General features: G+C 46.5%; 2 protein-coding genes across 2 annotated transcripts; both read right to left on the bottom strand.

Annotated features, from left to right (window-relative positions):
• Positions 1–8,612: 8,612 nt before the first annotated feature.
• On the bottom strand, positions 8,613–11,220 carry LOC139550410 (zona pellucida sperm-binding protein 3-like). The gene is made up of 10 exons (XM_071361288.1): positions 11,067–11,220; positions 10,723–10,907; positions 10,543–10,646; positions 10,187–10,278; positions 9,847–10,027; positions 9,487–9,592; positions 9,319–9,407; positions 9,147–9,238; positions 8,916–9,023; positions 8,613–8,769 (listed from the first exon to the last, which is right to left on the bottom strand). Exons 1-10 carry the CDS (start codon positions 11,128–11,130, stop codon positions 8,735–8,737), a joined length of 1,056 nt encoding a protein of 351 aa, XP_071217389.1. The 5' UTR covers positions 11,131–11,220; the 3' UTR covers positions 8,613–8,734.
• Positions 11,221–25,274: 14,054 nt separating this feature from the next.
• LOC139550407 (zona pellucida sperm-binding protein 3-like) lies at positions 25,275–27,854 on the bottom strand. The gene is made up of 10 exons (XM_071361287.1): positions 27,713–27,854; positions 27,369–27,553; positions 27,202–27,248; positions 26,846–26,937; positions 26,506–26,686; positions 26,146–26,251; positions 25,978–26,066; positions 25,806–25,897; positions 25,575–25,682; positions 25,275–25,428 (listed from the first exon to the last, which is right to left on the bottom strand). Exons 1-10 carry the CDS (start codon positions 27,774–27,776, stop codon positions 25,394–25,396), a joined length of 999 nt encoding a protein of 332 aa, XP_071217388.1. The 5' UTR covers positions 27,777–27,854; the 3' UTR covers positions 25,275–25,393.
• Positions 27,855–27,918: the final 64 nt, after the last annotated feature.

The raw sequence follows: 27,918 nt of genomic DNA, 5'->3' as shown, positions 1-27,918 counted from the left end.
TTCACATCATGCTCCATCTTGGGCCAGAAGAAATGCTGCCTTGCCAAAATGAAGAGTTCTAGCTTGCCCTTGGTGGCCAGCATGGTCATGCACACCACTCAATGCTTTCTCCTTCATATTTTTGGGCATCACATACTGATGTCTCTTTTGTTTGCTCAGGGGATCCTTTGTCGCCCTGTAAAGCACTCCATCTTGGACCCTGAGCCTTTCCCCCTGCTTGGCGAGAGCAAGGGTTTGTGAATCAAATCCATCCCTCTCTCGTCTTGAAGTACGTCTTTTGCGGTTGACAAACAGGATAGCCTTAGAAATCGTAGGATCAAGTTCTTGACTCCGCTGAAGCTCCTCAAAAGAGATCGCAGGAATGGAGTCTTGGCTTGGAGATATGAGTTGTTGCACAGACTGCACTAACTGTACTGCTCGAGCTTCGGTCGCTACATCACACTGATCATAGACTTCACAGATCGCTTTCACTACTGCAGAGCCACAGGTTAAAGGACAGCTGTCAGACTGATTTCTAGAGATTGTCTCTGCTTGTTTTTTCACTATGTGACTCTGGACCTTCAAGCGAAACACATCTTGAATCCCATCTTCTCCTATAGCATCGGCTTCAGCAAGCAGACTGACATAGTTCTCACTGATCAACCTGTGACTAACTAACTTGGCAAATTGGTCCCTACTGGGGGCATCAGCCACAACGTTCTTTGTATCTGCTATGTGCTTCAGATCGAATGAGTAGGGCGCCAATTTGGCTACCCATCGTTGCTCACAGGCGTGAGGTTTTGGTTTCGTCATTATGTATGTGAGGGGATTATTATCAGTCCAAAAAAAGTAATGTAATACATCTTAAAATAACCTTAAATATGAGGGATTTTTGGTGAAATACATAAAGTATATTTTACACCTTTCACACAGGCAATCACTCACTGATCTGGAAATCATTAGAATGAACACATTCCAGTCTTGCAATTGATTATCAGATACTTATCCCGAGTTTGTAACCAAGTGGGAGATGTGAATTTACCAGTTATGAAGTCGTAACTAGTTGGATGCATTGAACTCGTTGAGAAACGCCAATTGGCCAACAAGCTGCATAAACAATAAACAAAAAATACAGCTATCATGCTTATAAACAAACTATAGTGTTCAAAAACCATATTAATAGATGGCTTTTTATAAATAATGTTTTGTTGTTGCATTTAACTGAAGAAAATGCAATTATCAAGGTATTTTTCGTAGTAGATGACGTCAGAGGTCAGCATGTGGGAGCTCAGGATGATAGACAAGTTTCCCACTAGTAATTAAGCTTGTTTGGAATTGGAACTTTCCCATTTCTTATTCATCGCTTAGAAGTGTTGTAAATTTACCATCAAATTCATTGGGATATAGGGTACTATGGGGCGAGACGCACCCTGGGGTAAGACGTGCCCTCCCCCCTGTAACGATATTCCTCTTCCTCTTCATCCGAAGAGGAGGAGCAGGGATTGAACCAAAATGCAGCGTCGTGATATGACATGATTTATTAAAGTAAAGACGAAAAACACGAAAACACTTTAACAAACTACAAAACAACAAACGACGTAGACGCACCTGAACATAAGAACTTACATGACACGAAGAACGCATGAAACAGGAACAGACTACATAAACCGAACGAACAAACAAACCGAAACAGTCCCGTGTGGCGTAACAGACACTGACACAGGAGACAACCACCCACAAACAAACAATGTGACACCACCTACCTAATATGATTCTCAATCAGAGGAGATGAAAACCACCTGCCTCTAATTGAGAACCATATCAGGTACCCATTAAACCAACATAGAAACACAAAACATAGACTGCCCACCCAAACTCACGTCCTGACCAACTAACACATACAAAACTAACAGAAAACAGGTCAGGAACGTGACATAAACCCCCCCCCCCCTCAAGGTGCGAACTCCGGGCGCACCAGCACAAAGTCTAGGGGAGGGTCTGGGTGGGCATCTGACCACGGTGGTGGCTCAGGCTCTGGGCGAGGTCCCCACCCCACCATAGTCAATCCCAGCTTACATCTCCCCCTCAGAATGACCACCCTCTTACTCCACCCACCTAATTTAAGGGGCAACACCAAGATAAAGGACAGCTCCGGGACAAAGTAGCTCAGGACAGAGAGGTAGCTCAGGACAGAGGGATAGCTCAGGATAGAGAGGTAGCTCAGGATAGAGGGGCAACTCCGGACTGAAGGGCAGCTCCGGACAGAGAGACAGCTCTGGACTGAGGGGCAGTTCTGGATAAATGGCAGCTCTAAGCTAAGGGGCAGCTCATGGCTGGCTGACGGCTCTGGACGCTCATGGCTGGCTGACGGCTCTGGACGCTCATGGCTGGCTGACGGCTCTGGACGCTCATGGCTCGCTGACGGCTCTGGACGCTCATGGCTCGCTGACGGCTCTGGCCGCTCATGGCTCGCTGACGGCTCTGGCAGATCCTGGCTCGTTGACGGCTCTGGCTGCTCATGGCTCGCTGACGGCTCTGGCAGATCCTGGCTCGCTGGCGGCTCTGGCAGATCCTGTCTGGTTGGCGGCTCTGGCAGATCCTGTCTGGTTGGCGGCTCTGGCAGATCCTGTCTGGTTGGCGGCTCTGGCAGATCCTGTCTGGTTGGCGGCTCTGGCAGATCCTGTCTTGTTGGCGGCTCTGGCAGATCCTGTCTGGTTGGCGGCTCTGGCAGATCCTGTCTGGTTGGCGGCTCTGGCAGATCCTGTCTGGTTGGCGGCTCTGGCAGATCCTGTCTGGTTGGCGGCTCTGGCAGATCCTGACTGACGAATGGCTCTAGCGGCTCCTGACTGACGAACGGCTCTGACGGCTCGGGACTGACGGGCGGCTCTAATGGCTCGGGACAGACGGATGGCTCAGACGGCACTGGGCAGACGGATGGCTCAGACGGCGCTGGGCAGACGGATGGCTCAGACGGCGCTGGGCAGACGGATGGCTCAGACGGCGCTGGGCAGACGGATGGCTCAGATGGCGCTGGGGAGACGGATGGCTCAGACGGCGCTGGGGAGACTACAGACTCTAGCCGACTGAGGCGCACTGTAGGCCTGGTGCGTGGTGCCGGAACTGGAGGTACCGGACTGGAGACACGCACTTCAAGGCTAGTGCGGGGAGCAGGGACAGGGCACACTGACCTCTCGAAGCACACTATAGGCCTGGTGCGTGGTACCGGCACTGGTGGCACCGGGCTGAGGGCACGCACATCAGGACGAGTACGGGGAGAAGGAACAGTGCGTACAGGGCTCTGGAGACGCACAGGAGGCTTAGTGCGTGGTGCCGGAACTGGAGGCACTGAGCTGGAGACACGCACCATAGGGAGAGTGCGTGGAGGAGGAACAGGGCTCTGGAAACGCACTGGAAGCCTGGTGGGTGGTGTAGGCACTGGTGGTACTGGGCTGGGGCGGGAAGGTGGCGCCGGAAATACCGGACCGTGCAGGCGTACTGGCTCCCTTGAGCACCGAGCCTGCCCAACCTTACCTGGTTGAATACTCCCCGTCGCCCGACCAGTGCGGGGAGGTGGAATAACCCGCACCGGGCTATGTAGGCGAACCGGGGACACCATGCGTAAGGCTGGTGCCATGTAAGCCGGCCCAAGGAGACGCACTGGTGGCCAGATACAGTGGGGAGAACAAGTATTTGATACACTGCCGATTTTGCAGGTTTTCCTACTTACAAAGCATGTAGAGGTCTGTAATTTTTATCATAGGTACACTTCAACTGTGAGAGACGGAATCTAAAACAAAAATCCAGAAAATCACATTGTATGATTTTTAAGTAATTAATTAGCATTTTATTGCATGACATAAGTATTTGATCACCTACCAACCAGTAAGAATTCCGGCTCTCACAGACCTGTTAGTTTTTCTTTAAGAAGCCCTCCTGTTCTCCACTCATTACCTGTATTAACTGCACCTGTTTGAACTCGTTACCTGTATAAAAGACACCTGTCCACACACTCAATCAAACAGACTCCAACCTCTCCATGGCCAAGACCAGAGAGCTGTGTAAGGACATCAGGGATAAAATTGTAGACCTGCACAAGGCTGGGATGGGCTACAGGACAATAGGCAAGCAGCTTGGTAAGAAGGCAACAACTGTTGGCGCAATTATTAGAAAATGGAAGAAGTTCAAGATGACGGTCAATCACCCTCGGTCTGGGGCTCCATGCAAGATCTCACCTCGTGGGGCATCAATGATCATGAGGAATGTGAGGGATCAGCCCAGAACTACACGGCAGGACCTGGTCAATGACCTGAAGAGAGCTGGGACCACAGTCTCAAAGAAAACCATTAGTAACACACTACGCCGTCATGGATTAAATTCCTGCAGCGCACGCAAGGTCCCCCTGCTCAAGCCAGCGCATGTCCAGGCCCGTCTGAAGTTTGCCAATGACCATCTGGATGATCCAGAGGAGGAATGGGAGAAGGTCATGTGGTCTGATGAGACAAAAATAGAGCTTTTTGGTCTAAACTCCACTCGCCGTGTTTGGAGGAAGAAGAAGGATGAGTACAACCCCAAGAACACCATCCCAACCGTGAAGCATGGAGGTGGAAACATCATTCTTTGGGGATGCTTTTCTGCAAAGGGGACAGGACGACTGCACCGTATTGAGGGGAGGATGGATGGGGCCATGTATCGCGAGATCTTGGCCAACAACCTCCTTCCCTCAGTAAGAGCATTGAAGATGGGTCGTGGCTGGGTCTTCCAGCATGACAACGACCCGAAACACACAGCCAGGGCAACTAAGGAGTGGCTCCTTAAGAAGCATCTCAAGGTCCTGGAGTGGCCTAGCCAGTCTCCAGACCTGAACCCAATAGAAAATCTTTGGAGGGAGCTGAAAGTCCATATTGCCCAGCGACAGCCCCGAAACCAGAAGGATCTGGAGAAGGTCTGTATGGAGGAGTGGGCCAAAATCCCTGCTGCAGTGTGTGCAAACCTGGTCAAGAACTACAGGAAACATATGATCTCTGTAATTGCAAACAAAGGTTTCTGTACCAAATATTAAGTTCTGCTTTTCTGATGTATCAAATACTTATGTCATGCAATAAAATGCAAATTAATTACTTAAAAATCATACAATGTGATTTTCTGGATTTTTGTTTTAGATTCCGTCTCTCACAGTTGAAGTGTACCTATGATAAAAATTACAGACCTCTAAATGCTTTGTAAGTAGGAAAACCTGCAAAATCGGCAGTGTATCAAATACTTGTTCTCCCCACTGTATGTAGAGCCGGCTTCATGGCACTTGGCTCAATGCTCAATCTAGCCCTACCAGTGCGGGGAGGTGGAATAACCCGCACCGGGCTATGCACACGTACAGGAGACACCGTGCGCTCTACTGCGTAACACGGTTTCTGCCCGTACTCCCGCTCTCCACGGTTAGCCTGGGAAGTGGGCGCAGGTCTCCTACCTGCCCTTGGCCCACTACCTCTTAGCCCCCCCCCAAGAAATTTTTGGGGTTTCTTCTCGGGCTTCCTTGCTAGCCGCGTACCTTCATATCTGCGGTTTTGGGCTTGATTCTCCGGCTTCCAGCCTTGCTTCCTTGCTGCCTCCTCATATCGCCGCCTCTCTGCTTTCGCTGCCTCCTGCTCAGCTTTGGGGCGGCGATATTCTCCTGGTTGAGCCCAAGGTCCTTTTCCATCCAGCTCGTCCTCCCAAGTCCAGTAGTCCTGTGTATTCCACTGCTCGAACATACGCTGCTTGGTTCTGATTTGGTGGGTGGTTCTGTAACGATATTCCTCTTCATCTGAAGAGGAGGAGCAGGGATTGAACCAAAATGCAGCGTCGTGATATGACATGATTTATTAAAGTAAAGACGAAAAACACGAAAACACTTTAACAAACTACAAAACAACAAACGACGTAGACGCACCTGAACATAAGAACTTACATGACACGAAGAACGCATGAAACAGGAACAGACTACATAAACCGAACGAACAAACAAACCGAAACAGTCCCGTGTGGCGTAACAGACACTGACACAGGAGACAACCACCCACAAACAAACAAACAATGTGACACCACCTACCTTAATATGATTCTCAATCAGAGGAGATGAAAACCACCTGCCTCTAATTGAGAACCATATCAGGTACCCATTAAACCAACATAGAAACACAAAACATAGACTGCCCACCCAAACTCACGTCCTGACCAACTAACACATACAAAACTAACAGAAAACAGGTCAGGAACGTGACACCCCCTGTAATTCTCACAACAAAAAAATCAACAGTTTCTCTGGCTGCCGCTAGTCTTGATCAACTACAAATGTCCTCTGTTTCAACATTTTTGAAGTCATGCCATCAAAACAATTTTGAGTTAAATGTATTTAATTATTAATAATTTAGAAAAAGTTGTAGATATAATCCAATGAAGTTAGATACATTTTGTTTTTATATATACATGTAAGGAAGCCTTAAGATAAATCATCCATTTGTTTAGAGAGAAACATTTTGATAGTTTTTTTAGTAAAGTAGTAATATGTTAGGTTAGTATGTTGAAGGCAGGAATCCGTCTGCCACACCAATGCGGCAAGATATCTCTCCTCTTTATGATTGATCATTTGTTTCTAGCTGTAATTTAGGCACTGACTAGCCAAGTTAGCTAGCTAGCAACCTCACTAGCAGAAAGTCTGAGGTGAAATAAATGCTAGCCAGCTAGTTAGCATAATATGTCTATTATCATAGTCAGCTAATCCCCCAGTTAGCAGGATTAGGGGTCAGAATTAGAATAGGAGCCAGGGTTAGGATAAAAGCATATGCTAAATGGCATATGAATAGGGGTTAGTGTCAGAATAGTGTTTACGGTTAGGCTAGGTTCAGAATAGGAATTAGATTACGGGTCAGTTCTCCACCATTCCTAAGATAATTTTGTTTTTAGATGAGTTAACAAGAAAATATCTGATTGTGGAGGCTATGGCGAAGAGGCGCTTCGTTGTGCCCTGAATGCTATTGAAATTGAGGAGGGGCATTAAGACAGCTGCACGGGCTTTTAATGTGCCACCCAAAACCCTGAGGCGCCACTGAGACAAGCAGGTCAAAACCATTTGGGTGGGTAACCAGTCTTCACTGGTTCTTTAGAATGAGACCTGGTGAGTCATACCCCAAAAATGGAAAGAGCCCTGGGATGTCTGAAAAGTTGCCTTTGACCTGGCCGGAGAGGATGGGAATCCAAAACACATTGAATAAGGAAAGGCAGTTGGCAGGCATAGACTGGTTTTAACGGTTTTATGAAGCAGCACCCAGGATTATCCATCCGTATATCCCACAAGCAACCAGTCTGGCTCGAGCTGTAGGCTTCACACCCACCATGACCTCTACCCCTGCCACATCAACAACCTCCGACACAACTTCCACCCCACAGGTCTCCAGTGACCTTCCTCCAAATCTTGGTAAGAAAGGGAAACGTCAGCACACATTTTAGGAAAAATAGTAGCATAGTGTATTTTATTTAACTAGGCAAGTCAGTAAAGAACAAATTCTTATTTACAATGACCGCCTACCCCGGCCAAACCCTAACAATGCTGGGCCACTCGTGCGCCGCCCTATGGGACTCCCAATCACGGCCGGTCAAACCAGGGTCTGTAGTGACGCCTCTAGCACTGAAACGCAGTGCCTTGCGCCACTCGGGAGCCCATTATTATTGAACCAATAGTCATGCGTTCCTGTTTCAAAGTACCAGGTCTCCAACAAACAGCAGCCATATTGGAGTCGCCCACCAGGCCAAGGAAAAGGCCAAGTCAGCTACACCCCAGAGGTTCCTGGCGGACAAGGCAAAAAAATAAAAGCAACCTGTGACGCTTGTTCTGTAAGGAGTTCTTCTGTTACCGGATACAGTGCAAGTACTGGGCTCATGAGCTATGCTGAAATTTAACTGGGGTGTGATTCATTTGTGACCTGTCAGAGGGGAAATGCCGGTGTTATGAAATGTTTTATCAGTTACATGTCAATGTGACAAAAATGTTAAAGTGATGAACAGTTTGCTCTTGAACTGCTGGGATTTTAAATCTTGCCTTATGCAAATGATAATCTAGTTTAACTGTGAGAAAGGTAGACATTTTTGCAGGTGAGGTATGAAAGACACTGCAACCAAGGCATAATCTTTAGGGTAAATTCCCCTGATGGGCACTTTCCTAAAAAAATATATTTAAACTAAAATGTAAACTACAGCCATTTTCCTGGATTGTTACCTAAGCATGGCAATCAGCCAGCTACAATCTCTAAACTTGGCTTGTCAATTTGATCTTGGGGTGGGCTACTGCTGAATAAGTATAGGTTCACTTATGACAATCTTTCAAATAGCTTTACCATTGCATGAACACCTGCTGTGACTATCATTAGCAAACTAATTATGCCAAGAGAAGAAAGTGTTACAGTTCAAGAGTAAACAGGACACTGGGTAGTCCAGAACAGTCGCAAAACACTGAGCACTCACATTGTGATCATCTTCTTACAACCAGATGGTCACCTCTAGGCTATTTTGTGTAGATACCGGCTCCGCACTACTGGATTTAGGGTACATCTCATCAGGATCATAGCATTTTGACAACCGACAATCATTAGAGACAAAAACCATTGTAAAGTACTCATTTTATTGAAACGTGCTAAAGTCAAAGGACCATACTGGGGGGGGGGTGTAATTTCCACCACTTCTCTAAATGTACTGGAAAGTGATGCACCCTTCAGGCCACCAACAATTAGATGGCTGTGGAGACAGAAAAGACAGCCATCCCTGTAACAGGTTGAAGAATTGTTAGTAACATGCATCTCATTGCAATGACAGATGAGTCAATTACAGGTTCAAGTTCATTTGGCATCAAAGCTGATACAATTAAAAGCCAAGTGTAAACTATAGTCTTCAATGCCAAAAGCACCAACCTTGTTCTACAGTAGGATATTTTACAAATTCACTGGGGATCTGGGTTTCAGAGTTTTCCACTATTGTGAGCGGTCCAAGAACAGAGTTTTGAACCAGGCCCTGGGGTTCTGAGAAAAAAGTATTTATAAATTACTTCAAGCTGCATTCCCATCAGAAACTCAAGAGTGATCAGCTCAAATGAATATGGAACTACTGTTTATTCAGGCTTGAAATGAAGCGCCTCAAAATACCTGAATCCACACCCCTCTTCAACCGAGGCTTGCAACTCGAGTCACAGCACTTGCAGAGGTCACTTTGAGACGGGTCGTCCAGCAGCTCCCATCTATGAATAAAAAAAGTTGGCTGTTGCATTGGCACTAACGTCATTATGGTCCAATGTTAAAGAATGTGACCAATACTTACTCTCCAGTCTCTTTAATGTAGTGGCAGGCCTTCTTTTCTATATCAAAAACCTCAGGGTCCCATGCAACAAGCTTACAATGAATATACACCTGGGGTGAAATAAGAGAACAGTCAAGAGCTACAGTATGAAAACAACCCAGTCATACCGAGAACTTGTGGTCCACTCACTTCCTCGCCTAGGGCAAACTTGAAGGACTGCAGGTAAAGCAGAATAGCAGACGAGTGGTACCTAGGCAGGAACCTGGAGTTCCCAGTCTTCCCATCTGCAAGGCAACTGAAAATGCATTGTGCAATGAGCAGACAAACAGAACTTCCATCCAGCAAATAAGCCAACTTTAAAATGTATTCAATACTTTAATGGGATGAATTCCCCCCGTGCACATTTTGGGTTTCGCCCTAGCACTACACAGCAGATTCAAATAATCAAAGCTTGATGACGAGTTGGTCATTTGAGTAGGCTGTGTAGCGCTAGGCAGTCAAAAACCAAAATGTGCACCCTACATGGCCATAGCCAGGTCTGGTACATACCCCTTGTTGGTGATGATGGGGTACACCAGGCTCGCAGAGTGCAGTTCTGGTGTTGTGGCCGCCACACACTCCTCCAAGAGCAGCAGCAAGGGCTGATGGTCCTTCTGATCCACTGCTGCCCAGATGGGGATGAAAGAGCCCAGGGGAAACAGGCTGGTCTTAGCCAGACCAGTAAGGTCTTCTACATGCAACAGAGGGGGGAAGGGGCGCAATGCTCATACGTACTGTACAGCCACAGGTTTCAACTAGCTTTGGGCAGTGTCCTCTGCTAGGAATTTCTTTACCAGGTAAGTTGACTGAACATATTCTTACAATAATTGTTGTTGTATGAGTCACTCACCATTGAGGAGTGCCATGTGGAAAACCAATCCTCCATGACCCTCAGCACTACCATAGGCAGGGATAAGGAATGGGGGAATCCATCCCTCAGGTCTACATACAAGGGGGAATGTTTAGTTTAATAATGAAGGTGGCAAAGGAAGATTTGATTCCAACACCATAGCTACAGTACACCCAATAGAGCCCTAAAAGGCAACACATCCACTGCATTTAAAAAAAATCATTCCCCTCTAAATCAGGGACTGATTTAGACCTGGGACACCAGGTGTGTGCAATTAATGATAAAGTAGAACCGAAAGACAGCAGGCGCCAGACCTCTTAGGGTAAGAGTTGAGTACCCCTGGCATAGATGGTTACCTTATGTAAACACACTTAATATGGTGACTAATAGCAGCAGGTTTGGGCTTTCGGTTAGGTCTGTAAGTCAGGTTGGTTGAATAGATGTGTTTTTTGCCAGTCACCTGGGGAATAGAAGGAGAAGCATTAGTCGTCGCAGGATCCAAAATGGCATACATTGGGTCAAGAGTTAGACATTACCCGTTTCTTGATGGCACAGCCATTGAGGTTGTAGTGGAATGTCGCCATCCCTTCTCCCGTGGGAAGAACAGAAAATGTGGACGGAACACAGTGTCCAAGGAAAAGACGGGCAGCATTTTCAACCAACTCTGGACTGACCTTCCATGTCACTTTAATGGAGTGTTTCTCACAATCCACATTAAAATCTAAAAATATAAATTTGATAATGTCATCATTCACATCTCAAGAGCCAACACCACAACTTGGCTAGTCTGTTAGGCGGTCAGCATGAGATAAGTAGCCTATTCAAGTTAACATGGTATCAGCGCTACATAATCATATTATGCGTTCATTATTAGACGTACCTTCATTGGCAGCGCTTGCTGCTACAACAGCCAAAACAATTGCACATTGCCAAAGGAGAGACATGACTGAATGATCTAGGAGTGCCTACAAACTAGAAATATTTATGGACCAATTGATCCTAATCATCTTAATTCTGAACACCTGTGAGAGGTCAAGGAGCGATAATTATAGACCTAAAAACTTACCAACATCATCAGTTTTGGTATTTCCTGGTCTGAAAACATCCTTGAATTTTTATGGGTTTTAAAAGTAAAAATTGTAATAGTCACATCTTTTCCCCATAAAGTAGTCTGCAAAGCGGAACCTATGTCTCACAAAACACGATGGACGGACGGAATAGTGACTTACACAGGAAATAAAGTTGAATCAAAAAGATTGAACAATCTGGTTTGCTCAATTTGACAGTACCACACTAAGTGTGGATTAGGTATTTTTTACATCGATTTAAAGCGTATTTTATGTGACAGTCAAAATGCTGATCAAGGTTAAGGTAAGACCAGCCATTTAATTGGTGGCCAAGCCCGCTAGTTTACATACTGAATGATTATCTCATCACCGATCTAGCTATCTGCCGTAGCTAAATATATGAATAGATCTGAAAAGCGCTATATAGTGGGCATCGCAGCAGGCCATTGGCATTGAAACAGTCATCCCCGTATAGATTGCCGAGTTCGCTAACGTTAACTATACTGAACCAAAATATAAACACCACTAGCAACAATTAAAGATTTTTCTGAGTTACATTTCATATAAGGAAATCAGTCAACTGAATTAAATTCATTAGGCCAAAATCTATGGATTTCACAGGACTGGGCAGGGGCGCAACCATGGCTGGGACTGGGAGAGCAGGGGTGCAGCCATGGATGGGACTGGGAGGGCAAGTGCGCAGCCACATGGGAGCCAGGCCAAGCCAATCAGAATGAGTTTTTCCCCACAAAAGGGCTTTATTACAGACAGAAATACTCCTCAGTTTCATCAGCTGTCAGGGTGGCTGGTTTCAGAGGATCCGTCAGGTGAAGAAGCCAGATGTGGACGTCCTGGGCTGGCGTGGTTACACGTGGTCTGTGGTTGTAAGGCCGGTTGGACGTACTGCCAAATTCTCTAAAACGACGTTGGAGGCGGCTTATGGTAGAGAAATTAACAGTCAATTCTCTGGCAAAAGCTTTGGTGGACTTTCCTGCAGTCAGCATGGCAATTGCATACTCCCTCAAAACTTGACACATCTGTGGCGTTGTGTTGTGACAAAACTGCACATTTTAGAGCAGCCTTTTATTGTCCCCAGCACAAGGTGTCAAAGTGGATTGTTTGGATTGTTTTGGCAAAGGATCATTGCTAACTAACAGGGATTTAAACAAATTTGTACAAAAAAAGAGAGAAATAAGCTTTTTGTTGAGAGAAACATTAGTTGTTTTAGTAAAGTAGTAATATGCTAGGTTAGTATGTTGAGGGCAGGATGCTCCACCTAAATAAATGCTAGCCAGCTAGATAGCATAATATCATGTCTATTAGCACTAGCTAGCTAATTCCCAGTTAGCAGGGTCAGAGTTAGAATAGGGTTCAGGTTTGGGGCCAGGGTTAGGATTAGAATGCCTCCGCTGTACCCGCGCCCCACCATACCCCTGTCTGCACATTATGCCCAGAATCTATTCTACCACGCCCATAAATCTGCTCCTTTTATTCTTTGTCCCCAACGCTCTAGGCGACCAGTTTTGATAGCCTTTAGCCGCACCCTCATCCTACTACTCCTCTGTTCCTCGGGTGATGTGGAGGTAAACCCAGGCCCTGCATGTCCCCAGTCACCCTCATTTGTTGACTTCTGTGATCGAAAAAGCCTTGGCCTCATGCATGTCAACATCAGAAGCCTCCTCCCTAAGTTTGCCTTACTCACCGCTTTAGCACACTCTGCCAACCCTGATGTCCTTGCCGTGTCCGAATCCTGGCTTAGGAAGGCCACCAAAAATTCTGAGATTTCCATACCCAACTATAACACTTTCCGTCAAGATAGAAATGCCAAAGGGGGAGGAGTTGCAATCTACTGCAGAGATAGCCTGCAAAGTTCTGTCATACTTTCCAGGTCTATGCCCAAACAGTTCGAACTTCTAATTTTAAAAATTAATCTCTCCAGAAATAAGTCTCTCACTGTTGCCGCCTGCTACCGACCCCCCTCAGCTCCCAGCTGTGCCCTGGACACCATCTGTGAATTGATCGCTCCCCATCTAGCTTCAGAGTTTGTTCTGTTAGGTGACCTAAACTGGGATATGCTTAACATCCCGGGAGTCCTACAATCCAAGCTTGATGCCCTCAATCTCACACAAATCATCAAGGAACCCACCAGGTACAACCCTAAATCCGTAAACATGGGCACCCTAATAGACATTATCCTGACCAACCTGCCCTCCAAATACACCTCTGCTGTCTTCAATCAAGATCTCAGCGATCACTGCCTCATTGCCTGTATCCGCCACGGGTCCGCGGTCAAACGACCACCCCTCATCACTGTCAAACGCTCCCTAAAACACTTCTGCGAGCAGGCCTTTCTAATCGACCTGGCCCGGGTACCCTGGAAGGATATTGACCTCATCCCGTCAGTTGAGGATGCCTGGTCATTCTTTAAATGTTACTTCCTCACCATATTAGACAAGCATGCTCCGTTCAAAAAATGCAGAACCAAGAACAGATATAGCCCTTGGTTCACTCCAGACCTGACTGCCCTCGACCAGCACAAAAACATCCTGTGGCGAACTGCAATAGCATCGAAGAGCCCCCGCGATATGCAACTGTTCAGGGAAGTCAGGAACCAATACACGCAGTCAGTCAGGAAAGCAAAGGCCAGCTTTTTCAAGCAGAAATTTGCATCCTGTAGCTCTAACTCCAAAAAGTTCTGGGATACTGTAAAGTCCATGGAGAACAAGAGCACCTCCTCCCAGCTGCCCACTGCACTGAGGCTAGGTAACACGGTCACCACCGATAAATCCGTGATAATCGAAGACTTCAACAAGCATTTCTCAATGGCTGGCCATGCCTTCCTCCTGGCGACTCCAACCTTGGCCAACAGCCCCGCCCCCCCCGCTGCTACTCGCCCAAGCCTCCCCAGCTTCTCCTTTACCCAAATCCAGATAGCAGATGTTCTGAAAGAGCTGGAAAACCTGGACCCATACAAATCAGCTGGGCTTGACAATCTGGACCCCCTATTTCTGAAACTGTCCGCCGCCATTGTCGCACCCCCTATTACCAGCCTGTTCAACCTCTCCTTCGTATCATCTGAGATCCCCAAGGATTGGAAAGCTGCCGCGGTCATCCCCCTCTTCAAAGGGGGAGACACCCTGGACCCAAACTGTTACAGACCTATATCCATCCTGCCCTGCCTATCTAAGGTCTTCGAAAGCCAAGTCAACAAACAGATCACTGACCATCTCGAATCCCACCGTACCTTCTCCGCTGTGCAATCCGGTTTCCGAGCCGGTCACGGGTGCACCTCAGCCACGCTCAAGGTACTAAACGATATCATAACCGCCATCGATAAAAGACATTACTGTGCAGCCGTCTTCATCGACCTGGCCAAGGCTTTCGACTCTGTCAATCACCATATTCTTATCGGCAGACTCAGTAGCCTCGGTTTTTCTAATGACTGCCTTGCCTGGTTCACCAACTACTTTGCAGACAGAGTTCAGTGTGTCAAATCGGAGGGCATGTTGTCCGGTCCTCTGGCAGTCTCTATGGGGGTACCACAGGGTTCAATTCTCGGGCCGACTCTTTTCTCTGTATACATCAATGATGTTGCTCTTGCTGCGGGCGATTCCCTGATCCACCTCTACGCAGACGACACCATTCTATATACTTCCGGCCCTTCCTTGGACACTGTGCTATCTAACCTCCAAACGAGCTTCAATGCCATACAACACTCCTTCCGTGGCCTCCAACTGCTCTTAAACGCTAGTAAAACCAAATGCATGCTTTTCAACCGTTCGCTGCCTGCACCCGCACGCCCGACTAGCATCACCACCCTGGACGGTTCCGACCTAGAATATGTGGACATCTATAAGTACCTAGGTGTCTGGCTAGACTGCAAACTCTCCTTCCAGACTCATATCAAACATCTCCAATCCAAAATCAAATCAAGAATCGGCTTTCTATTCCGCAACAAAGCCTCCTTCACTCACGCCGCCAAACTTACCCTAGTAAAACTGACTATCCTACCGATCCTCGACTTCGGCGATGTCATCTACAAAATAGCTTCCAATACTCTACTCAGCAAACTGGATGCAGTTTATCACAGTGCCATTCGTTTTGTTACTAAAGCACCTTATACGACCCACCACTGCGACCTGTATGCCCTAGTCGGCTGGCCCTCGCTACATGTTCGTCGTCAGACCCACTGGCTCCAGGTCATCTACAAGGCTATGCTAGGTAAAGTGCCGCCTTATCTCAGTTCACTGGTCACGATGGCTACACCCACCCGCAGCACGCGCTCCAGCAGGTGTATCTCACTGATCATCCCTAAAGCCAAAACCTCATTTGGACGCCTTTCCTTCCAGTTCTCTGCTGCCTGCGACTGGAACGAATTGCAAAAATCTCTGAAGTTGGAGACTTTTATCTCCCTCAACAACTTTAAAAATCTGCTATCCGAGCAGCTAACCGATCGCTGCAGCTGTACATAGTCCATCTGTAAACTACCCACCCAATTTACCTACCTCACCCCCCATACTGCTTTTATTTATTTACTTTTCTGCTCTTTTGCACACCAGTATCTCTTCTTGCACATGATCATCTGATGATTTATCACTCCAGTGTTAATCTGCTAAATTGTAATTATTCGATTTATTGCCTACCTCATGCCTTTTGCACACATTGTATATAGATTCTCTTTTTTTTCTACCATGTTATTGACTTGTTTATTGTTTACTCCATGTGTAACTCTGTGTTGTCTGTTCACACTGCTATGCTTTATCTTGGCCAGGTCGCAGTTGCAAATGAGAACTTGTTCTCAACTAGCCTACCTGGTTAAATAAAGGTGAAATAAAATTTAAAAAAAATTTAAAAAAAGAATAGGGGTTAGGGTTATTGTCAATTGGCGATGCCTATAATAAATGTCAGCAAGCAATCAAGTTAACCACTGCCATCTGTGTGTTTTGCTATGTTAACAACCTCCAACTGCAGGTGTAACCGGTTCTGCACCGGTGCCTTTCTGCGTTGTGTTCTGGTAAGGTGTAGGTGGAAGATAAGGCTCTGAACACAATTCAGCCGGTTGTCTCTCTTTTAATGATTGCATGGAATGGGTACAAATACAAGGCAAAAGTTACTGCTGCAGTCTGGACTCCGTACAAGTATATTTGCCTCTCCTCATCACACTGAGCAAACTGAGGAGTAAGATCATGGCTCCTGTTGATGACATCACAGCATTAAGACAATTTAGAAAAGAAATACAATAAAAAAATTCCCTCTTGAAAGTAATGTAATACATCTTAAAATAACCTTAAAATAATAAATACAAATAAATATGAGGGATTTTCGGTGAAATACATAAAGTATATTTTACACCTGTTACATTCACCCCTCCTGAATTTCACCAACATCCTGAATGCATATCAAACAAGATATGGAACACAAGGGACAACAAACTCTACTGAGTCACTACTGGCACGAGTGAACACCAAGATCTCATCTTTGGTCTCTGCTATACAAGCTATCTGCAGGCAGATTCAGAGGAATCTAAGGTTGATCAGGCCTGAGAACCTCCTGGACAAATACGCTGCCAAGTACATCATACAACACTCGTCCTCACATTACATTATCCCTTGACACCATTCTACACATCACTTAGATGGCTTTACATATCTGTGAATATTCCTCAGAACAACAGAAAAAATAAAGAAAACCTTTTTTAAAACAGAGTTAGAAGAGACTGGGACTTCTTTCCTAGTTTGGTGGCTAAGCCCTCCATAGTGAATGGTCTCTGAGCCATTGTCTCAATAAGACGACTTACAGATTTCACTACCCTGCCAGTGCGTGTTCTGACCACATCTTGCGAATCACATGAACCCGGTCTTTGTAAGTCTTGGTCACTAGCTAAATCAGCTGGTGCAATTGAGTCAGGAATATCTGAAGGTTCTGTGTCAGGGACTACAGCCACCCTGTCATAGTCAGGAATGCTAATAGCAGTCTCATTATTGAGAGATAGCTGAGCTTGACGGTCTTGATTTGGACTGTCCCTGCAGCTGTACGCTGCCTGTTCTTGCTCCATCTCATCTCTGACTATCTCCTGTCTCTCCGAAGATTCCTGATTTGCGGGGTCATCTACTCCACTGAGTATCCATGAACTGGTCATATCTCCAGAGCTTTCCTCTTCATCAAAGCCTGAAAGGTTCATTGACTGACCCTCATACTCTGGATCTACAGCGCCATCTGATTGAGATTCACGTGAATCATCCTTAGGCGTTTCTACCGGCAGAAAGCTGATGGCTAGCAGAAGGTTGGTGTTTCCTTTATCATCCACCAGCTTATATATGTGTGTGTATGTAGGTTTCTGTCAATGACCGTGTACACCTTAGCTTCCCACTTGTCGGCAAGTTTGCTTTTTCCCCTTTCTCCTTTGTTAGCGAGAAGCACTCTGTCTCCTTTGTTCAGGTGAGTGCTTCTGACTTTTCTGTCATAATGTTTGGCCTGTTTCTGTTGTTCTTTAACTGTATGCCGTTGAGCGATGCTCGCTGCTTAATGAAGATAGGACATCAGTGTTTTGACATAACTACTATAGTCAACAACCACAGGATCCCTCAAAACTTGCTTGAACATTACATCAACAGGGAGTCTCGGAACGCGACCAAACATGAGCTGGAATGGAGCATAGCCAGTGGTTTCGTGAACAGTAGCATTGTAGGCAAACGTTAGAGTTTGTATCCGCTGTGGCCATTTCTCTTTAGCTTTTAGAGGGAGTGAGCGAAGCATATTTCCCAGAATTCGATTGAACCTTTCCGTTCCCCCATTCCCCATGGGATGATACGCAGTTGTGTGTGACTTGGTGACACCAGAGAGCTTGAGAAGTTCTGTGATTAGCTCACTTTCAAAATTGGCTTTGCCGTTTGATTTGAGCATGGAAAGGCGTGAGCCAACTTGGTGAAGTGATCTGTCAGAACCAATACATCCACTGAGCGTTGCTTGTTGTCCTCAGCACTCCAAAAGTCGAGACATACTAACTCCATAGGCGCAGAGGTTCTGATGCTTTCGAGGGGAGGTCGAGCAGACGGCTCAGGAGACTTAGCCAGGATGCATCTCCGACAGCACTTGACATACTCCTTCACATCATGCTCCATCTTGGGCCAGAAGAAATGCTGCCTTGCCAAAATGAAGAGTTCTAGCTTGCCCTTGGTGGCCAGCATGGTCATGCACACCACTCAATGCTTTCTCCTTCATATTTTTGGGCATCACATACTGATGTCTCTTTTGTTTGCTCAGGGGATCCTTTGTCGCCCTGTAAAGCACTCCATCTTGGACCCTGAGCCTTTCCCCCTGCTTGGCGAGAGCAAGGGTTTGTGAATCAAATCCATCCCTCTCTCGTCTTGAAGTACGTCTTTTGCGGTTGACAAACAGGATAGCCTTAGAAATCGTAGGATCAAGTTCTTGACTCCGCTGAAGCTCCTCAAAAGAGATCGCAGGAATGGAGTCTTGGCTTGGAGATATGAGTTGTTGCACAGACTGCACTAACTGTACTGCTCGAGCTTCGGTCGCTACATCACACTGATCATAGACTTCACAGATCGCTTTCACTACTGCAGAGCCACAGGTTAAAAGACAGCTGTCAGACTGATTTCTAGAGATTGTCTCTGCTTGTTTTTTCACTATGTGACTCTGGACCTTCAAGCGAAACACATCTTGAATCCCATCTTCTCCTATAGCATCGGCTTCAGCAAGCAGACTGACATAGTTCTCACTGATCAACCTGTGACTAACTAACTTGGCAAATTGGTCCCTACTGGGGGCATCAGCCACAACGTTCTTTGTATCTGCTATGTGCTTCAGATCGAATGAGTAGGGCGCCAATTTGGCTACCCATCGTTGCTCACAGGCATGGGGTTTTGGTTTCGTCATTATGTATGTGAGGGGATTATTATCAGTCCAAAAAAAGTAATGTAATACATCTTAAAATAACCTTAAATATGAGGGATTTTTGGTGAAATACATAAAGTATATTTTACACCTTTCACACAGGCAATCACTCACTGATCTGGAAATCATTAGAATGAACACATTCCAGTCTTGCAATTGATTATCAGATACTTATCCCGAGTTTGTAACCAAGTGGGAGATGTGAATTTACCAGTTATGAAGTCGTAACTAGTTGGATGCATTGAACTCGTTGAGAAACGCCAATTGGCCAACAAGCTGCATAAACAATAAACTAAAAATACAGCTATCATGCTTGTAAACAAACTATAGTGTTCAAAAACCATATTAATAGATGGCTTTTTATAAATAATGTTTTGTTGTTGCATTTAACTGAAGAAAATGCAATTATCGAGGTATTTTTCGTAGTAGATGACGTCAGAGGTCAGCATGTGGGAGCTCAGGATGATAGACAAGTTTCCCACTAGTAATTAAGCTTGTTTGGAATTGGAACTTTCCCATTTCTTATTCATCGCTTAGAAGTGTTGTAAATTTACCATCAAATTCATTGGGATATAGGGTACTATGGGGCGAGACGCACCCTGGGGTAAGACGTGCCCTCCCCCCTGTAACGATATTCCTCTTCCTCCGAAGAGGAGGAGCAGGGATTGAACCAAAATGCAGCGTCGTGATATGACATGATTTATTAAAGTAAAGACGAAAAACACGAAAACACTTTAACAAACTACAAAACAACAAACGACGTAGACGCACCTGAACATAAGAACTTACATGACACGAAGAACGCATGAAACAGGAACAGACTACATAAACCGAACGAACAAACAAACCGAAACAGTCCCGTGTGGCGTAACAGACACTGACACAGGAGACAACCACCCACAAACAAACAATGTGACACCACCTACCTTAATATGATTCTCAATCAGAGGAGATGAAAACCACCTGCCTCTAATTGAGAACCATATCAGGTACCCATTAAACCAACATAGAAACACAAAACATAGACTGCCCACCCAAACTCACGTCCTGACCAACTAACACATACAAAACTAACAGAAAACAGGTCAGGAACGTGACATAACCCCCCCCCTCAAGGTGCGAACTCCGGGCGCACCAGCACAAAGTCTAGGGGAGGGTCTGGGTGGGCATCTGACCACGGTGGTGGCTCAGGCTCTGGGCGAGGTCCCCACCCCACCATAGTCAATCCCAGCTTACATCTCCCCCTCAGAATGACCACCCTCTTACTCCACCCACCTAATTTAAGGGGCAACACCAAGATAAAGGACAGCTCCGGGACAAAGTAGCTCAGGACAGAGAGGTAGCTCAGGACAGAGGGATAGCTCAGGATAGAGAGGTAGCTCAGGATAGAGGGGCAACTCCGGACTGAAGGGCAGCTCCGGACAGAGAGACAGCTCTGGACTGAGGGGCAGTTCTGGATAAATGGCAGCTCTAAGCTAAGGGGCAGCTCATGGCTGGCTGACGGCTCTGGACGCTCATGGCTGGCTGACGGCTCTGGACGCTCATGGCTCGCTGACGGCTCTGGCTGCTCATGGCTCGCTGACGGCTCTGGCTGCTCATGGCTCGCTGACGGCTCTGGCTGCTCATGGCTCGCTGACGGCTCTGGCTGCTCATGGCTCGCTGACGGCTCTGGCTGCTCATGGCTCGCTGACGGCTCTGGCAGATCCTGTCTGGTTGGCGGCTCTGGCAGATCCTGTCTGGTTGGCGGCTCTGGCAGATCCTGTCTGGTTGGCGGCTCTGGCAGATCCTGTCTGGTTGGCGGCTCTGGCAGATCCTGTCTGGTTGGCGGCTCTGGCAGATCCTGTCTGGTTGGCGGCTCTCGCAGATCCTGACTGACGAATGGCTCTAGCGGCTCCTGACTGACGAACGGCTCTGACGGCTCGGGACAGACGGGCGGCTCTAATGGCTCGGGAGAGACGGATGGCTCAGACGGCACTGGGCAGACGGATGGCTCAGACGGCAGTGGGCAGACGGATGGCTCAGATGGCGCTGGGGAGACGGATGGCTCAGATGGCGCTGGGGAGACGGATGGCTCAGATGGCGCTGGGGAGACGGATGGCTCAGATGGCGCTGGGGAGACGGATGGCTCAGACGGCGTTGGGCAGACTACAGACTCTAGCCGACTGAGGCGCACTGTAGGCCTGGTGCGTGGTGCCGGAACTGGAGGCACCGGACTGGAGACACGCACTTCAAGGCTAGTGCGGGGAGCAGGGACAGGGCACACTGACCTCTCGAAGCGCACTATAGGCCTGGTGCGTGGTACCGGCACTGGTGGCACCGGGCTGAGGGCACGCACATCAGGACGAGTACGGGGAGAAGGAACAGTGCGTACAGGGCTCTGGAGACGCACAGGAGGCTTAGTGCGTGGTGCCGGAACTGGAGGCACTGAGCTGGAGACACGCACCATAGGGAGAGTGCGTGGAGGAGGAACAGGGCTCTGGAAACGCACTGGAAGCCTGGTGCGTGGTGTAGGCACTGGTGGTACTGGGCTGGGGCGGGAAGGTGGCGCCGGAAATACCGGACCGTGCAGGCGTACTGGCTCCCTTGAGCACCGAGCCTGCCCAACCTTACCTGGTTGAATACTCCCCGTCGCCCGACCAGTGCGGGGAGGTGGAATAACCCGCACCGGGCTATGTAGGCGAACCGGGGACACCATGCGTAAGGCTGGTGCCATGTAAGCCGGCCCAAGGAGACGCACTGGTGGCCAGATATGTAGAGCCGGCTTCATGGCACTTGGCTCAATGCTCAATCTAGCCCTACCAGTGCGGGGAGGTGGAATAACCCGCACCGGGCTATGCACACGTACAGGAGACACCGTGCGCTCTACTGCGTAACACGGTGTCTGCCCGTACTCCCGCTCTCCACGGTTAGCCTGGGAAGTGGGCGCAGGTCTCCTACCTGCCCTTGGCCCACTACCTCTTAGCCCCAAAAATTGGGGGGGGGTTTCTTCTCGGGCTTCCTTGCTAGCCGCGTACCTTCATATCTGCGGTTTTGGGCTTGATTCTCCGGCTTCCAGCCTTGCTTCCTTGCTGCCTCCTCATATCGCCGCCTCTCTGCTTTCGCTGCCTCCAGCTCAGCTTTGGGGCAGCGATATTCTCCTGGTTGAGCCCAAGGTCCTTTTCCATCCAGCTCGTCCTCCCAAGTCCAGTAGTCCTGTGTATTCCACTGCTCGAACATACGCTGCTTGGTTCTGATTTGGTGGGTGGTTCTGTAACGATATTCCTCTTCCTCTTCATCTGAAGAGGAGGAGCAGGGATTGAACCAAAATGCAGCGTCGTGATATGACATGATTTATTAAAGTAAAGACGAAAAACACGAAAACACTTTAACAAACTACAAAACAACAAACGACGTAGACGCACCTGAACATAAGAACTTACATGACACGAAGAACGCATGAAACAGGAACAGACTACATAAACCGAACGAACAAACAAACCGAAACAGTCCCGTGTGGCGTAACAGACACTGACACAGGAGACAACCACCCACAGACAAACAATGTGACACCACCTACCTTAATATGATTCTCAATCAGAGGAGATGAAAACCACCTGCCTCTAATTGAGAACCATATCAGGTACCCATTAAACCAACATAGAAACACAAAACATAGACTGCCCACCCAAACTCACGTCCTGACCAACTAACACATACAAAACTAACAGAAAACAGGTCAGGAACGTGACACCCCCTGTAATTCTCACAACAAAAAAATCAACAGTTTCTCTGGCTGCCGCTAGTCTTGATCAACTACAAATGTCCTCTGTTTCAACATTTTTGAAGTCATGCCATCAAAACAATTTTGAGTTAAATGTATTTAATTATTAATAATTTAGAAAAAGTTGTAGATATAATCCAATGAAGTTAGATACATTTTGTTTTTATATATACATGTAAGGAAGCCTTAAGATAAATCATCCATTTGTTTAGAGAGAAACATTTTGATAGTTTTTTTAGTAAAGTAGTAATATGTTAGGTTAGTATGTTGAAGGCAGGAATCCGTCTGCCACACCAATGCGGCAAGATATCTCTCCTCTTTATGATTGATCATTTGTTTCTAGCTGTAATTTAGGCACTGACTAGCCAAGTTAGCTAGCTAGCAACCTCACTAGCAGAAAGTCTGAGGTGAAATAAATGCTAGCCAGCTAGTTAGCATAATATGTCTATTATCATAGTCAGCTAATCCCCCAGTTAGCAGGATTAGGAGTCAAAATTAGAATAGGAGCCAGGGTTAGGATAAAAGCATATGCTAAATGGCATATGAATAGGGGTTAGTGTCAGAATAGTGTTTACGGTTAGGCTAGGTTCAGAATAGGAATTAGATTACGTGTCAGTTCTCCACCATTCCTAAGATAATTTTGTTTTTAGATGAGTTAACAAGAAAATATCTGATTGTGGAGGCTATGGCGAAGAGGCGCTTCGTTGTGCCCTGAATGCTATTGAAATTGAGGAGGGGCATTAAGACAGCTGCACGGGCTTATAATGTGCCACCCAAAACCCTGAGGCGCCACTGAGACAAGCAGGTCAAAACCATTTGAGTGGGTAACCAGTCTTCACTGGTTCTTTAGAATGAGACCTGGTGAGTCATACCCCAAAAATGGAAAGAGCCCTGGGATGTCTGAAAAGTTGCCTTTGACCTGGCCGGAGAGGATGGGAATCCAAAACACATTGAATAAGGAAAGGCAGTTGGCAGGCATAGACTGGTTTTAACGGTTTTATGAAGCAGCACCCAGGATTATCCATCCGTATATCCCACAAGCAACCAGTCTGGCTCGAGCTGTAGGCTTCACACCCACCATGACCTCTACCCCTGCCACATCAACAACCTCCGACACAACTTCCACCCCACAGGTCTCCAGTGACCTTCCTCCAAATCTTGGTAAGAAAGGGAAACGTCAGCACACATTTTAGGAAAAATAGTAGCATAGTGTATTTTATTTAACTAGGCAAGTCAGTAAAGAACAAATTCTTATTTACAATGACCGCCTACCCCGGCCAAACCCTAACAATGCTGGGCCACTCGTGCGCCGCCCTATGGGACTCCCAATCACGGCCGGTCAAACCAGGGTCTGTAGTGACGCCTCTAGCACTGAAACGCAGTGCCTTGCGCCACTCGGGAGCCCATTATTATTGAACCAATAGTCATGCGTTCCTGTTTCAAAGTACCAGGTCTCCAACAAACAGCAGCCATATTGGAGTCGCCCACCAGGCCAAGGAAAAGGCCAAGTCAGCTACACCCCACAAGAGGTTCCTGGCGGACAAGGCAAAAAAATAAAAGCAACCTGTGACGCTTGTTCTGTAAGGAGTTCTTCTGTTACCGGATACAGTGCAAGTACTGGGCTCATGAGCTATGCTGAAATTTAACTGGGGTGTGATTCATTTGTGACCTGTCAGAGGGGAAATGCCGGTGTTATGAAATGTTTTATCAGTTACATGTCAATGTGACAAAAATGTTAAAGTGATGAACAGTTTGCTCTTGAACTGCTGGGATTTTAAATCTTGCCTTATGCAAATGATAATCTAGTTTAACTGTGAGAAAGGTAGACATTTTTGCAGGTGAGGTATGAAAGACACTGCAACCAAGGCATAATCTTTGGGGTAAATTCCCCTGATGGGCACTTTCCTAAAAAAATATATTTAAACTAAAATGTAAACTACAGCCATTTTCCTGGATTGTTACCTAAGCATGGCAATCAGCCAGCTACAATCTCTAAACTTGGCTTGTCAATTTGATCTTGGGGTGGGCTACTGCTGAATAAGTATAGGTTCACTTATGACAATCTTTCAAATAGCTTTACCATTGCATGAACACCTGCTGTGACTATCATTAGCAAACTAATTATGCCAAGAGAAGAAAGTGTTACAGTTCAAGAGTAAACAGGACACTGGGTAGTCCAGAACAGTCGCAAAACACTGAGCACTCACATTGTGATCATCTTCTTACAACCAGATGGTCACCTCTAGGCTATTTTGTGTAGATACCGGCTCCGCACTACTGGATTTAGGGTACATCTCATCAGGATCATAGCATTTTGACAACCAACAATCATTAGAGACAAAAACCATTGTAAAGTACTCATTTTATTGAAACGTGCTAAAGTCAAAGGACCATACTGGGGGGGTGTAATTTCCACCACTTCTCTAAATGTACTGGAAAGTGATGCACCCTTCAGGCCACCAACAATTAGATGGCTGTGGAGACAGAAAAGACAGCCATCCCTGTAACAGGTTGAAGAATTGTTAGTAACATGCATCTCATTGCAATGACAGATGAGTCAATTACAGGTTCAAGTTCATTTGGCATCAAAGCTGATACAATTAAAAGCCAAGTGTAAACTATAGTCTTCAATGCCAAAAGCACCAACCTTGTTCTACAGTAGGATATTTTACAAATTCACTGGGGATCTGGGTTTCAGAGTTTTCCACTATTGTGAGCGGTCCAAGAACAGAGTTTTGAACCAGGCCCTGGGGTTCTGAGAAAAAAGTATTTATAAATTACTTCAAGCTGCATTCCCATCAGAAACTCAAGAGTGATCAGCTCAAATGAATATGGAACTACTGTTTATTCAGGCTTGAAATGAAGCGCCTCAAAATACCTGAATCCACACCCCTCTTCAACCGAGGCTTGCAACTCGAGTCACAGCACTTGCAGAGGTCACTTTGAGACGGGTCGTCCAGCAGCTCCCATCTATGAATAAAAAAAGTTGGCTGTTGCATTGGCACTAACGTCATTATGGTCCAATGTTAAAGAATGTGACCAATACTTACTCTCCAGTCTCTTTAATGTAGTGGCAGGCCTTCTTTTCTATATCAAAAACCTCAGGGTCCCATGCAACAAGCTTACAATGAATATACACCTGGGGTGAAATAAGAGAACAGTCAAGAGCTACAGTATGAAAACAACCCAGTCATACCGAGAACTTGTGGTCCACTCACTTCCTCGCCTAGGGCAAACTTGAAGGACTGCAGGTAAAGCAGAATAGCAGACGAGTGGTACCTAGGCAGGAACCTGGAGTTCCCAGTCTTCCCATCTGCAAGGCAACTGAAAATGCATTGTGCAATGAGCAGACAAACAGAACTTCCATCCAGCAAATAAGCCAACTTTAAAATGTATTCAATACTTTAATGGGATGAATTCCCCCCGTGCACATTTTGGGTTTCGCCCTAGCACTACACAGCAGATTCAAATAATCAAAGCTTGATGACGAGTTGGTCATTTGAGTAGGCTGTGTAGCGCTAGGCAGTCAAAAACCAAAATGTGCACCCTACATGGCCATAGCCAGGTCTGGTACATACCCCTTGTTGGTGATGATGGGGTACACCAGGCTCGCAGAGTGCAGTTCTGGTGTTGTGGCCGCCACACACTCCTCCAAGAGCAGCAGCAAGGGCTGATGGTCCTTCTGATCCACTGCTGCCCAGATGGGGATGAAAGAGCCCAGGGGAAACAGGCTGGTCTTAGCCAGACCAGTAAGGTCTTCTACATGCAACAGAGGGGGGAAGGGGCGCAATGCTCATACGTACTGTACAGCCACAGGTTTCAACTAGCTTTGGGCAGTGTCCTCTGCTAGGAATTTCTTTACCAGGTAAGTTGACTGAACATATTCTTACAATAATTGTTGTTGTATGAGTCACTCACCATTGAGGAGTGCCATGTGGAAAACCAATCCTCCATGACCCTCAGCACTACCATAGGCAGGGATAAGGAATGGGGGAATCCATCCCTCAGGTCTACATACAAGGGGGAATGTTTAGTTTAATAATGAAGGTGGCAAAGGAAGATTTGATTCCAACACCATAGCTACAGTACACCCAATAGAGCCCTAAAAGGCAACACATCCACTGCATTTAAAAAAAATCATTCCCCTCTAAATCAGGGACTGATTTAGACCTGGGACACCAGGTGTGTGCAATTAATGATAAAGTAGAACCGAAAGACAGCAGGCGCCAGACCTCTTAGGGTAAGAGTTGAGTACCCCTGGCATAGATGGTTACCTTATGTAAACACACTTAATATGGTGACTAATAGCAGCAGGTTTGGGCTTTCGGTTAGGTCTGTAAGTCAGGTTGGTTTTTTGCCAGTCACCTGGGGAATAGAAGGAGAAGCATTAGTCGTCGCAGGATCCAAAATGGCATACATTGGGTCAAGAGTTAGACATTACCCGTTTCTTGATGGCACAGCCATTGAGGTTGTAGTGGAATGTCGCCATCCCTTCTCCCGTGGGAAGAACAGAAAATGTGGACGGAACACAGTGTCCAAGGAAAAGACGGGCAGCATTTTCAACCAACTCTGGACTGACCTTCCATGTCACTTTAATGGAGTGTTTCTCACAATCCACATTAAAATCTAAAAATATAAATTTGATAATGTCATCATTCACATCTCAAGAGCCAACACCACAACTTGGCTAGTCTGTTAGGCGGTCAGCATGAGATAAGTAGCCTATTCAAGTTAACATGGTATCAGCGCTACATAATCATATTATGCGTTCATTATTAGACGTACCTTCATTGGCAGCGCTTGCTGCTACAACAGCCAAAACAATTGCACATTGCCAAAGGAGAGACATGACTGAATGATCTAGGAGTGCCTACAAACTAGAAATATTTATGGACCAATTGATCCTAATCATCTTAATTCTGAACACCTGTGAGAGGTCAAGGAGCGATAATTATAGACCTAAAAACTTACCAACATCATCAGTTTTGGTA

Source organism: Salvelinus alpinus, chromosome 23 (assembly GCF_045679555.1).
Source record: "Salvelinus alpinus chromosome 23, SLU_Salpinus.1, whole genome shotgun sequence".
NCBI classification, from domain to species: domain Eukaryota; kingdom Metazoa; phylum Chordata; class Actinopteri; order Salmoniformes; family Salmonidae; genus Salvelinus; species Salvelinus alpinus.
Note: the sequence above shows the minus strand (reverse complement) of the source record. Positions and strands in the feature narration are given on the sequence as shown.